This window comes from Balaenoptera ricei, chromosome 3, assembly GCF_028023285.1.
Source record: "Balaenoptera ricei isolate mBalRic1 chromosome 3, mBalRic1.hap2, whole genome shotgun sequence".
In the NCBI taxonomy this organism is placed as follows: domain Eukaryota; kingdom Metazoa; phylum Chordata; class Mammalia; order Artiodactyla; family Balaenopteridae; genus Balaenoptera; species Balaenoptera ricei.
Window position 1 is genome coordinate 177937555 of NC_082641.1, and position 13597 is coordinate 177951151.

General features: G+C 46.0%; 1 protein-coding gene across 1 annotated transcript in view; it reads right to left on the reverse strand.

Moving 5' to 3' along the window:
• The window catches only part of ACSBG2 (acyl-CoA synthetase bubblegum family member 2), a 65367-nt gene that overhangs the window by 7276 nt on the left and 44494 nt on the right, over positions 1-13597 (reverse strand). Inside the window, exons 6-8 of the mRNA XM_059918648.1 lie at positions 12363-12449; positions 7863-8012; positions 3228-3404 (exon numbers count right to left, since the gene is read on the reverse strand). Of these exons, the coding sequence (XP_059774631.1) occupies positions 3228-3404; positions 7863-8012; positions 12363-12449 (414 nt within the window). The remainder of the gene's footprint in view (positions 1-3227; positions 3405-7862; positions 8013-12362; positions 12450-13597) is intronic.

A 13597-nucleotide genomic window follows, 5' to 3' on the forward strand; every position in this document is an offset into this window, starting at 1 on the left:
GAGATGAATCTTCACATTTATGATCAATTGACATTCATTAAAAGTGCCAAGGCAGTTTAATGCAGGAAAGGATATCTGTATACAAACAAAAAAACAAATGAGAGCTTAGCTAACTTAGAGCCTTCTTGCCAAACACAAAAATTACCTCAAAATGAATCACAGACCTAAAAGTAAGAGCTAAATCTAAAAGCCCTCCAGAAGAACACATAGAAGAAGATCTCTGTGACCTTGGAGTAGGCAGTGATTTCTTACAAATGACAACAGAAGCATGGAAGAAAAAAAATCAGTAAATTGGAGAGTTAACACTCGTTAGAGGTAAACACGTTTTGCTTTTCAAAAGACACTAGTAAGAAAATGAGAAGACAAGCCACGGAACTGGGAGAAAGTATTTGCAAATCATATATTTGATAAAGGATTTGTATAAAGAACCCTTAATATTCAACAATAAGAAGATATACAACCAGATTTTTAAATGGTTAAAAATTTGATCATTTTTCCAAAGAAGATATACAAACGGCCAATAAGCACAGGAAAAGTTGCTCACCACCATTAATCATTTGAGAAATGCAAATTAATATGGGAGATACCACTTCGCATCTACTAGGATGGCAATAATAATAATAAAAAAAAAACAAGTGTTGGTGAGGATGTGGAGAAATTGGACCTCTCGTACACTTTTGGTTGGGAATGTAAAATGACACAGCCACTTTGAAAACAGTCTGGCAGTTGCTTACGATATTAAGCCAGGGTCCAGTGGTTAAGACTCTGCACTTCCACTGCAGGGGGCATGGGTTTGATCCCTGGTGGGGGAACTAAGATCCCACGTGCCGCGCGTTGCAGCCAAAAAAAAAAAAAAAAAAAAAAAAAAATGTTAAGACAGCTTTGTTACCTGGTGGACAATTTTAAATTTTTTGACTATTAGGGATTGCTAAGGATATTGGAGACTGGGAACTTCTCAGGCACTGTAGGCGAGTGTGTATACATTATGTTTTCAGCCAGAAAATAAAGTATTCATTTACTGAGTGTCTAATGTGTCTCAGACACTGAGCATGGGGGATGTGACAGTGACCGAAAGGGGTCAAGGAGATATTTAAGCTGGGAACTAAATGACATGGAGGAGACAGCCACGTGAAGAACAGGAGAATGAGCCCTCTGGAAGGAATTACAAAGGCCCTAAGACTTAGCCTAGGGGAGATTATCCTGGATTATCCAGGTGGGTCCAATGTCATCACAGGGGTCCTTATAAGAGGGAAGCAGGAGGATCAGAGAGGTGTGACAGTGGGAGCAGAGGTAGGTGTGTGTGTGTGTGTGTGTGTAAGAGAGAGAGAGATTTGAAGATGCTATGTGCTCCTGGCTTTGAAAATGGAGGAGGAGGCCACAAGCCAAGGAACATAGGCAGCCTCTAGAAGCTAAAAAAAGGCAGGGAAACCAATTCTCCCCAAGAGCTTCCAGAAAGAACACAGTCCTGCTCATGTCTTGGTTTTATCCCATTGAGACCCATTTTAGACTTCTGACCTCCAGAACTGTGGGGTAATAAATTTATGTTGTTTTAAGCCACTAAATTTTGTGGTAATTTGTTCCAGCAATCATAGGAAGCAAATACAGAGAATGTAGCTGAGGAAAGTGCAGAGTTCTTTTCTGGCTCTGTTAAGTCTACAAGGTCAGGACATACAAGAATTCTTTTACTTACTTAACATGAAAAACCTACCAAAGATGAACTCCAGCTAAATGAAGAGGTAACCCCCAAAAAAGAACACAAGGACTTTAGAAAACAGAGGATTCAGCACAGGAGTGGGAGGAAGGGATATCCCTGCATGACAGCTTGTAGAAGCTGCTGTTGATGTCCTCTTCAGATCTCTAATGGTCCACAGCTTCCCTCTTCTTCAGAGAACTGCCCTTATTCAGAAATGCCTGGGAAGTTATGCACTCGCATGAGTGCATAAGCCTATAGCCAATGACTCTCTGAGATGGGGGTACAAAAGCCCAGACCCCTTGCCTCAAAGCAGTACAACTGTGGTGCCATTCATGCTTCAGAGATTCCCATGGGATTGGTTTGCGTAAGGGCAATTCCACTTACATGCCAGCTGAACTTACATCCTCTCTTCTCCCCTTGCCATATCTTGCTCCCCTCACTCCCTTACAGTTTTCACCTGAGAGATCCTACTCAATTAATTACAAAAATCTCCATCCCATCTCAGGTTCTGCTTCTAGGGGGCCCAATCTAGGACAACTTAAAACAACAACCAGTCCTACTCAGGGGAAAATAATGCAGTAGGTATTAGAACATTTGGAAAATCCTGATAAGCATGTGACAGTTGAGATGGAGCAACTGTGGACAGGTATACAGAAAACTTCCACCAAATTGGAAAAGAAAGGCAACTATTAACTCTGGGGAAAACAAAAGGTTGTACCAGACAAGATATGTAATCATGTAGTAAACTACATGGCTCCGTTAACTAAGAAGTCTTTTCATTGAGAGGATGGGAAAAGGGGAAGCAGGTGAAGATGGGTGTGTAAGAGGATTAAATCCTTGCCTACTGCAATAGAAAAGTAATAGATAATATTTAAAAGTGCATGAGTCAAGAAAATTATTACATATTTTTTAAAAACTGGAGGTAAATCTCTTGAAAATTCTAGAGAGTTTGCCTCTGGAGGGTGGTTAGGACACTGCTGTTTTTCAAAAGAGGTCCAAAATCCCTTATCTCAAACCCGTGGGGCCAGATGTGTTCTGGAATTTAGAATTCTCTGGCCTTCAGAAAGGTAATATGGTGCTTATTTCATTTGTTATATGAATCCCATGGTGGTGTCTTGGCAAGCCAGCTGAAATCCTTCACGTTAATATTTCTGCAGATAACACATATTCCCAATAAGTGGGATAAAAATGAAGACTCCAGATAGCTTCACATCAATTCAGGTCTGATTTTACTGCCAAAAACGTTTGGTTTGGGGAGCATTTTGGAGTTGGGAATACTGACTTGAAAAAAAACTACACACGTACACGCACATTCTGCTTTCGATACCATTCACATCTTAGTCTTAGGTTGTTCAGTATACGGTCTGCACAGCCATGGATACCATGACTTGGATAAAGATAAAAACTGAAAGAAGGTGGTTGACTGTTTCAAATGCTGCTGACTGGGAGCATTAGATGAGGATGGAGAAGGAACCCCCAGATCTGGGGCTTGAAGGAACCATCCACTCCTCCGGGCTGCCCTTGGCCTTCATACCTTGAGTGCATCTGGTTGAGCAAAGTAGACGAAAGCCCCGACCTTCATGGGTATCCAGACATCCATCATCTGAGCTGCGATGTGGCTGAGAGGAAGGTAGCTGACCACCACCTCCTGCTTCTCAGGAGCATAAGCCAGATTGAAGTCCCTCGCCACTGACCCCGCCGTCCACGTGATCTGGAACACAAGTCGAGCTTACAATCCAATACGATTCAGCGCGCCTCATCCTTGCCCGAGGGCCATTTAAATGCAATTATCTAACAAACACAAAGCACCTGCTTAGGCACCGCTCTTGTACTTTACAAACATTGAGTCACTTAGTCCTCATCTTAACACACTGGGGTTGATAACTGCGATTCTCCCCATCTGTAAGATGGGGAACCAGAAGCACAGAGAGGTTCACTGACTCGCCTGGGGATGGAAGGAGCAGTAAAATTCGATGGGAAGCTTTGGGGGATTACCAGATGCCCTAGGATCCAGCAACAGACCCTAGAGTCAGAATGTCTATCGGGGATAGTCAGAAATCTGAAGGATTCAGTAAGTGTCCCAGAATCAAATCCTGACTCCACCATTTACTAGCTGTGTGACCATGGGCTATTTGCTTAAAAATCCTTTGCAACCTGTATTTGCTCATCTGTAAAAGGGGCACAGAGGTTCCTCGTGCCCAACATAAAACTATAAAACCAACACTGTCCAACAAACGAAAAGGCCACCCATAATCCCGTGGCATTAATACCCCAACAATTAGTATGTTAATGTTTTTCTTTCTCCGGTGCATACCTTGATGGAAAGTTTTAGCATACCTATGATTTTGCAATCTATATTTTTTTACTGGTGTCATAAGTCTTTGGCAAACAGTCGCCTCATTAATGCAGCCACATGGGCCTCTGCACTGTTCCTCCAACACATCAGGCAAGGTCCCGCCTCAGGGCCTTTGCACGGGCTGTTCCTGCTGCCTGGGATGGGCATCCTCTAGCTGTCTCCACAACTGACTCCTCAGACGTTATATTCTGGTTAAATGTTGCTTCCTTACGGAAGTAGTCTCACATCACCTGAACTGAAGTTTCCAGCATCTGTCTAATCCTCTACGTACTACTTGCCATAATCTGAGTGGTTTTATTTGTTCATTCCCTGTCTGTCTTCCTGAGGGCCACCATTGGGTCTGTTTTGCTCAAAGCTGTTTTCCCAGCACATAGTAGGTGCCCAGTAAATTTTTGTTGAATGAATGAATGAATGAGGAAAGAGAAGTTACATTTAAGTGTAATGAAATATGCAAAGCACTCGCTCTGTAGTAAGCCTTCAAGATTTGTCCCTCTTCTTTGGGCCTCAGAATGAAGGGATTTTTCTTATGCACCCATAAGCACTGTCACCCACAGTGACCCAAGGAACCCAGAGCCCATTTGTTGAGAAAAGGGGCTAGGTGTGTGTAGACCGTGATTTACAGTGGTTTAGACACTCCTGGGTTCAGATCCTGGCTCAGACCTTTCTATGCTCTCTGACCTTGTGCAAGTCATTTCCCCTCTCTGAGCCTCAGTTTCCCAGTCTCTGAAAGGGGTTAATGACACATCTTACCTTGTGGGGTTTCTGTTAGGGGTTAGTGTGTTTATCTCAGCATGGCATAGTACCCTGTAAACGGGAGAAGCTTTGAGCTGTTGACCTATGTTGAGAACATGGGACTGGCTCTGACTTCCTGCTGTAAAGATGACGATTATGATTTAAAAAATAATAGCCGACAGGGATTATTTTTTAATCCCAATGTGCCAGGCGTTGCTCTGAGCATCTTATGTCTATGTGGTAGGTTAAAGACAACTGCAAATTCTCTGCCACCCCTGCCATTCAGAGCTGGAGTCTGTTTTCCTTTCCCTTCACAGGGCTGGTCTGGTGACTGGTTTTGACCCACAGAGTGGAGCACCGTGTAAACTTCTGACATTGAGTCCTAATAGACCGCAGCTTCTGCCTTTGTGTCAGGGCATGCTTGCCCTCGGGGGAGCCAGTGCCACATTGAGAAGTTCGACAGCCTCGATGCCTCCATGCTGTGAGGAAGCCCAAGCCCCATGAAACACGTGAGTGAAGCCCTGCTTGGACCTGCCAGCCCAGCCTGGGCACCAGCTGAATACCGCTGAGTGACCCCAGCTGACATTCTGTAGGGCGGAAAAGACGCTTTGCCAAGCCCTGCCCAAATTCCAGACCCAGAAATAACACACTCTTGGTGTTTTAAGTTGCTAAGTTCTAGAACGGTTTGTTACGCGGCAGTAGCTAACTGACACAGTATAGGAAATAATTTAACCTTCATAGCAACTCTGAGAGGTAGCAACCATTCTTGTCTCCCTTTTACAGATGGGCAAACCGAAGCCCAGAGAAGTTAAGGAAATCTTCTCAGGTCACATAGTTAGCAAGTTGGGGAGCCAGGATGCAGATCCAGGCAGACTTGCTCCAGGGGCTCGGCTTTTGTCTGCCCTCTGCGTGGACGTGATCTCGCTAGACATGAAGCCACTGGGAGCGTGGTCGCTGGCCAGGGTTGGGTGGGGGCCTCATCAGGCTCCGTTCATTCAGTCCACAAAATGGATTGAATCCTCCTGTACACCAAGCACTGGAGACACAGCAGTGAACCAGACAGACAGCCCCTGCCCTCAAGGAGCTGTTGTTCATGATAAACACGTGACTGTATAATATGGCAGTGTAAGAAAAAACAGTAGCCAAATGGGGCTTGGGGGCTAATGGGATGGTTTATTTTTCTTTGCTATTTTAAACGTGGAAGTCAGGGAGGGCTTCACAGAGGCGGTAACATGTGAGCAGGGACCCGGAGGAGGTGAAGGAGCAAGTCATGTGGGTCTCTGGGAAATAGTATTCCACGTAGAGGGAACAGCCAGTGCAAACGCCAGAGTGTGCTGCCAGCTATTAAGCTGGGCTGGTGGGGAAAGCCCTTATAAAGTAGAAACGCTTCATTTTAAAACTAGCAGTCTTTCTGACTCACAGAGTGGAGTGTGTTGGGTGCATGTCCTGCCAGACACTTTCCTGCTTTTAAAACTTACACACGTGTACATCACTCGCTGCCGTTTTTCAGTTTTTAACAAAATCGCGTCGTGCTCTGTGTACTGTTCTTCAACCAGCTTTAACATATTTGTAACGATCGCACCTTTGGACATTTTTACACCTTAACCCCATAGACCTACAGTGTAGTTGAAAATGTGGACTGTGGCGCCTGCCTGCCTGGGTTTCGGCTCCTGGCTCTGCCACACTGCTTGCTGTGTGACCTGGGTCCAGCAGCTTAACCTCTCTGGGCTTCAGTTTTCTCATCTGTAGAAACAGCGTCCGCCTGATAGAATGGATACAATCATAGAATTGCTGCAAGGATTTACAAAGTGTAAAACTCTCAGGACGGCCCCTGGCCCCATAGTAAGTGTGCAACAGAAATGAACCGTCACTGTCTTTCTTGTTCTTTAAAAAAACATTGGGGCTTCCCTGGTGGCGCAGTGGTTAAGAATCCGCTTGCCAATGCAGGGGACACGAGTTCGAGCCCTGGTCCAGGAAGATCCCACATGCCGCGGAGCAACTAAGCCAGTGCGTGCCACAACTACTGAAGCCCGCGTGCCTAGAGCCCTTGCTACGCAACAAGAGAAGCTACCGCAATGAGAAGCCCACGCACCGCGACGAAGAGAAGCCCCCGCTCGATGCACCTAAAGAAAGCCTGCGTGCAGCAACGAAGACCCAACACAGCCAAAAATAAGTAAATAAATAAATTGATGGGAAAAAAAAAACAAACACCAACAACTTTATCGAGGTGTAATTGACATACAGAGAACCGCATTTGAAGTGTACAATTTGGCACACACTGACTATGTCTGCACCCGTGAAGCCAGCCATCACCACCATCGAGATGGTGGACATTTCCATCGCCTTTGTAATGCCTCCCTCTTGCCCTCCCCAGGCAGCCACTGATCTGCTTTTGGTCCCTGTAGATAAGTTTGCGTTTTCTAGGCTTGCACCACACGGCTTGCAGGATATTAGTTCCCCGACCAGAGATTGAACCCGGGCCCTCAGCAGTGGAAGCACACAGTCCTAACCACTGGCCCGCCAGGGACGTCCCCCATAAACAGGATCTTTTAGCATGTATTCTCCTTATTCTTTCCTAACAGTGACCTAAATAACCATCAGCTTTGGATTCCACCCAGACATATGTAAGTTTTCCCCAAGCACACGGCCTTCCTCAACTAACTAAAACAGCTTCTGCTTTACCCCTGAAACACAATGTGTATACTGCCCTTTCATGTATTTATTTTATCAAACACGGTTCTGAGCTCAAACAACCCATGAGGCAGGGACTGTTACATTGCACCCGTTTTACAGATGAGGAAGCTGAGGCTTGGAGATGTCAGATGCCCTGCCCAAGATCACAGAGCCAGGTCTGCTCCAGAGTCCCTGATCTCAACCCCTGCACTATGCTGCCCCCAACCTTGGAAGCATTTGCATAACTCTCTATGCCCCACAGATCAAGGGTACCCCCATGTGCTGGGCCCCTAAACGCCACTGTGCCCCTGTGGGTCAAGAACAAAACTAGCCTGAAGGCCACTGCCCCAGAGTGACGGGACTCTGGATGCTGCAAATTTCGTCCCTGTCAGCAGAGACAGCACTTACGTTGTCATGGCTAAGCATCACCCCCTTGGGATAGCCTGTGGTCCCAGAAGTGTAGATGATCACAGCACACTGATTGGCCTTCTGGCTCTTCATGATCTGGTCCAGCTGGGACTCGGGGATGCTATTGCCAAGCTCCATGAAATCATCCCACTGTGGAAAGAAAAGACAAGGGAAGACCTAAATAGACATTTCTCCAAAGAAGACACAAAGAATGGCCAAGAGGCACATGAAAAGATGCTCAACATTACTAATTATGGGAGAAATGCAAATCAAAACTACAATGAAGTATCACCTCACACCGGTCAGAATGGCCATCATCAAAAAGTCTACAAACAAGAAATGCTGGAGAGGGTGTGGAGAAAAGGGAACCCTCTTGCACTGTTGGTGGGAATGTAAATTGATACAGCCACTATGCAGACTAGTATGGAGGTTCTTTAAAAAACGAAAAATAGAACTATCATATGACCCAGCAATCCCAATACTAGGCATATACCCGGAGAAAACCATAATTCAAAAAGACACACACACTCCAGTGTTCACTGCAGCACTATTTACAATAGCGAGGACATGGAAGCAACCTAAATGTCCACCAACAGAGGAATAGATAAAGAAGATGTGGTATATATATACAATGGAATATTACTCAGCCATAAAAAGGAACAAAATTGGGTCATTTGTAGAGTTGTGGATGGCCCTAGAGACTGTCATACAGAGTGAAGTAAGTCAGAAAGAGAAACACAAATATCATACATTAACGCGTATATGTGAAATCTTGAAAAATGGTGCAGATGAACCTATTTGCAAAGCCGAAATAGAAACAGTGTAGAGAACAAACGTATGGACACCAAGGGGGGAAATGGGAGGGTGGGATGAACTGGGAGATTGGGGTTGACATATATACACTACTGTGTATAAAATAGATAACTAATGAGAACCTGCTGAATAGCACAGGGAACTCTACTCAGTGCTCTGTGGTGACCTAAATAGGAAGGAAATCCAGGGAAGAGGGGATATATGTATACATGTAGCTGATACACTTCACTGTACAGCAGAAACTAACACAACATTGTAAAGCAGCTATACTCCAAAAAACAAACAAACAACAGAAGTGGAGGGTGGGGACTCAGGGTGTGTGAGAGGGGTCCTCAGCACCTAGGAGTTCCCTTCCCCAGTCAGATCTTGCCCCAGCAGCTTCTCCCGAAGCATGATTCCCAGCAGGAGGAAAGGCACCTCTGACAAAAGCCCTAAGATGTTTGCTTCTTCTCCTCCACTTCCCAGGCAGGCTACTCAAGCACCGGTGCCTCAGTTTCCTCATAGGTTAAATGGGAATGACATCAAGACCCAACTCCTTGGGTTGTTTTAAGCAGTAAATGGGTTAATATATGTAAAATGCTCAGAACAGCAGAGTTCAATATTATTTATTCTCTGCCTTCCCAGATGCCACTCAGCACCTCAAACTTATTAGTTACCAGATTGCTGTGGCTGAGCGCCGCTGTGATTGGTTTAAGCTAGAAGGTCCCATCTGCCTGGGCCACAGTGGTTAGACTGGGTCTGGGCACGTGACCTCAGGTGGTCCAATCACAGTGAAGGTCAGGGCTTTTGCTGGAAGTGCTGGGACATGAATGAGTCATCTGAACGTGAATAAGATGTAGCCATAGGAGCTGCTGGACCATCTCAGGACTAGGGGGAATCAAGGCTGGCATGGAGCCAAGATATGAAGAGAGCAAAATGGAGTCTAGGTCACGTTATTTGAGCCCCTGGTTCCAGCCGTGTCTGACATCCACACCCTAGGTTGTGGATATGAGCCAATAAATGGTCTTTTAAGCTTAAGCCATTTGGTGTTAGGCTTTTGTCACTTGCAACCAAAGACATCCTTACTGATAAGAGATACGTCATCTCCCTATGGCAGATGAAGGAGCTGAGGCTCAGAGGTGGTAAGTTACCTGCCCAGGGTCACACAGCAGGTAGACAGAGGAACTATCATTCTAACCCAAGACTGTCTGACTCTAGAGCCTGTGCTCTTAATTAGCTTAGAATTTGGTGCCTCAGAAGGAACTGTTGGGCTGTGTGAACCAAATTTCACCTGAGACCTGCAAAAATTCTACCTCTGAGCCCCTAGTGAGGCTCTGGATGAGGGTAATGTCCTGTCTGCAAGACAGAGGGCACTCCAGGTCCTCCAGAAATGGCCAGTATTGCCTGTAGCCTGCCAGGGCAACGCTGGCCCCATCTGAAAGGGAAGGACCTTTACCCAGACCGTCTCTAACAGGGTAGGGTGATGGTGAGAGGAGCAGCACACAAAAGCCTTTTGCAGGACCCTGTCCTTTCTCTGAGAGATGCCTCAAGCCCTCCCCCGCAAAGGATGCTCCCGTAATGGCTGGTGCAAGACCTCATTCTCCCATGGCCGCAAATGATTGGGTTAGGTAGACACCAGAGCCAGTCCTGTCCAATCCAGTCCTCTCTCTTGGCAATCTGCAATTGGTCCTGAGTCCAATCCCAGGCATCGTAACCTACCCAGTTAATTGTCTCATTCTGCCATCCCCCTGCCCCCGAATTTCACCTTTTAATTTCCCAGGCGCTTCCTTTTTCTCTCAGTTCTAATGAATGTATTCCTAAACTGAATCTAAAAACGGTAGGTTCTACTCACCCTTGCAGAGAAGGAGATACTAATCTATGTCACAGAACTCTTCCCTATAAATCATTGTCCTCAACCAGGGGTGATTTTGCCCCTTAGGGGACTTAGGCAGTGTCTGAGGATATTTTTGATTGTTTCAACTGGGAGGGTGCTATTGGCACCTAGTAGGTAGAGGCCAGGGATGTCGCTCAACACCTTACAATGCACAGGACGGCCCCCACGATGAAAAATTATCCACCCCAAATGTCCAACGAGGCTGAGAAACCCTGCTGTAAATACTACTTCTAACAAATGAGTTTATTTAACTTATCCAGGCTTAAGATATTGTTTCTGTGTTGGTCATTTTTAACCTCTGAAAGGTCTGTAATTCTGATCGGCTGTCTTACCTAGTCATTGGCCTGGTCTTAATATTTAAATGTTTTCTGAAAGGTGCACGAGCTGGTGAGTGTTTGGGCCAGAAAGGATCATTGACATCTTTCCTCCCGCTTGCGTGGAGGGCAAACCAAATAAACTCCATGACATTTTAGGACTTCTGATTTGGATCACGGGTTTGATGGCCTGATCTCAGGGAAATTAACAGCAGCTCATCCTGGTCCCTCACAGCCCTCCTGCCCTGACTTCTGTGAGTTAACTCATTGTATCCTTAAAAACAAAACCCAGACCCCCTCCTTTGGCTTAAGTGGGTTTCTGTTGCTTGCACCCAAGCATTTTCTGACTCTTAGAAGACCCTGAGGCAGAGGGAATTTGCAAAAAAATGACTGCGACAACATTTACGGTGTCACCCACTCTTCAGGAGCCCCGCCCCTCTCTCAGTAAGAGCTGAAGTCTGGGCCCTCATGCAGCTTGGCCTTGCTGGGCAGTGTGTTACTTCCAAGAATAGGTCCTTAAAGGTAGGACAGCTTCCACTTGGATATTTCTCTCCCTCAAAACATTCTTTCTGGAGATCTGAGCCACCAGTAAGTCCAGAGGTCCTGAAGTCATCATGCTGGAGACAGCACATGGAGACACCACAGAGAGACAGGGAAATGTGCTGGAGGAGCCCCAGCTGCAGGGTTGGGACCAGAGTGAGGACCAGGGGCTTTTCCTTGAGTGCAAAACTTGAGGGGATGCCAAAAAAAAAAAGAAAGCTTGTAATCAAGATAAATACTACTTTAATGCAATAATTTAAAAGTCACTATCAAAGCAGAGCAAATTCATGATGAATGAAACATCAAAATTTTAAAAAAGGCTCCAGCAGGGCTGTTGGTCCGAGCCATTGCAGAAATGTGCACCCCTATATTCCTATTTGTATATATTAAAAATGGCTAATGGTTTTAATAAAAATATTGATGACTTTGCATCTGTGAAAACCAGGAAAGTAAATTTATAATAAGTTCTGGTTTGAATACAAATTAAATATTTAAACTTAATGTTGTGAGTTCCAACACATCTAATTTTCAATGATGCAGTATTTTTTCAGTTACCCTAATGGTCTGAAAAGAAACTAATAATAAAATGATTGGTGTTGTCTTATGCCACCAATTTTTGGGGTGATTTGTTACACAGCAGTAAATAACCAGAACAGACACCTTCCGGTAAATCAGAACCTTCATGCCAGAAAAAAATTCTCTCAAAAGCCTCACCCCCTTCCCTTGTGAGGCCCCTCCCTCTCCCTTCCTCACCACCCACTTCCTTTGAGAGTTCCCGCCCACTTCCCTGGTTTGGCCCCGCCCCCTTCCTCACCACCCACTTCCTTTGTGAGCCCCTGCCCACTTCCCTGGTTTGGCCTCACCCTCCGCCTTGCTCACTACCCACTTCCTTTGGGAGTGCCCTCCTTCCCTTTCAAGGCTGTGCCCTCCCCTTTGCTCAGTGCCGCCTCTCACACTTACAGAGTACAGGTGGTTACATTTGCTCTCCTTCACTGGCAGCCTGTACTGAACGATTGCTTTTAGGGTCTCCATCTTGGTCTTTGGAATCTGAAAAAAAGTTGTGTATGGACCTCATGGTAACGGGGCCCTGGAAGAGCACATCCTAAAAGCTCTCTCCCACAGGGACCTCAGCCTCTTTCCCTCCCCCTGCCCACGCAGTAAAACTTTTGCTCTTTGTCTTGACTGACAGGTCGGTATCAGTAGACTGCAACCATTGCAGAGGGTTGAGGGCAACAGCCTCCTGAATTCTGTACAGAGCTGTGGCTTTGGTTGGTGAGTCGAAGGAGGCCCTCCCGGCTCTTCGTCTCCTGGCACCTTATGCTTCACAGCCAAGATCCAGCTAAACTTCTGGTTGGAGTAGGGCTACAGAAATCCTCCATGAAGGTGGCTGGAACTGGGTGGGTTCAGAACTCTCTACCTAAACCTAGACCTGTAAGGTTCAGGTAACCAGGCCAGTGGGATTCTTGCCCCCCTGTTCGTGCAAAGGAAGGAGTGTGCCTGTATGACATTTCTAGCCAATCCAGTGAAGAAGTCACTTCCAACATCCAGTACGCTACTTATAATTATAACCAAGTCTCTGGCATGACCTGGAGAGAAAAGATGACAGAAGTGATTGTAACAGCTGGACAAGAGTTTTCCAGAGAGAGAAGAAACAGGCATCCAAAAAGCCGGAAGCAGGCAGTAGCTGGGATGTTTGAGGGATATAAAAAGTCCAGGCTGGCTGGAACGGGGATGGAAGGGAGAAGGCCGGGGGAGGATGCAGGAAGGGATGGAAGGGCCAGGTAGGCCATGCCTTGGAGGTGACAGCGAGGAGTTTGCAGTTTATTCTAAAGGAAGGAGGGAAGCACTGGAGGATTATGAGCCGTGACCATCACACAGAATCAAAGATTTCCAAGTGGACCTGAGCGTCCAGTTTGGGAGGAGAGTATCCGGAGCCTGGCTTTGAATCTTTCATGCAGAGCAGCCAGAACAAGAAACCTCCCACAAACTGCATCTCTGATGAAACTAAGAGATGGAAATAATTTATGCATGTGAGGTTGAATATACCAGCACAAGGACAGGAAGTCATAGCAGTGAGGTGGCTGCAGGGGAAAGGATGGGCACGTGACATTTTCTAACGGTGGAAGAACCCAAATCGGAAGCCAGTATTCACGGCAAGAAGGAGAAGGGCCCCACCCATCACTCATCACCCATCA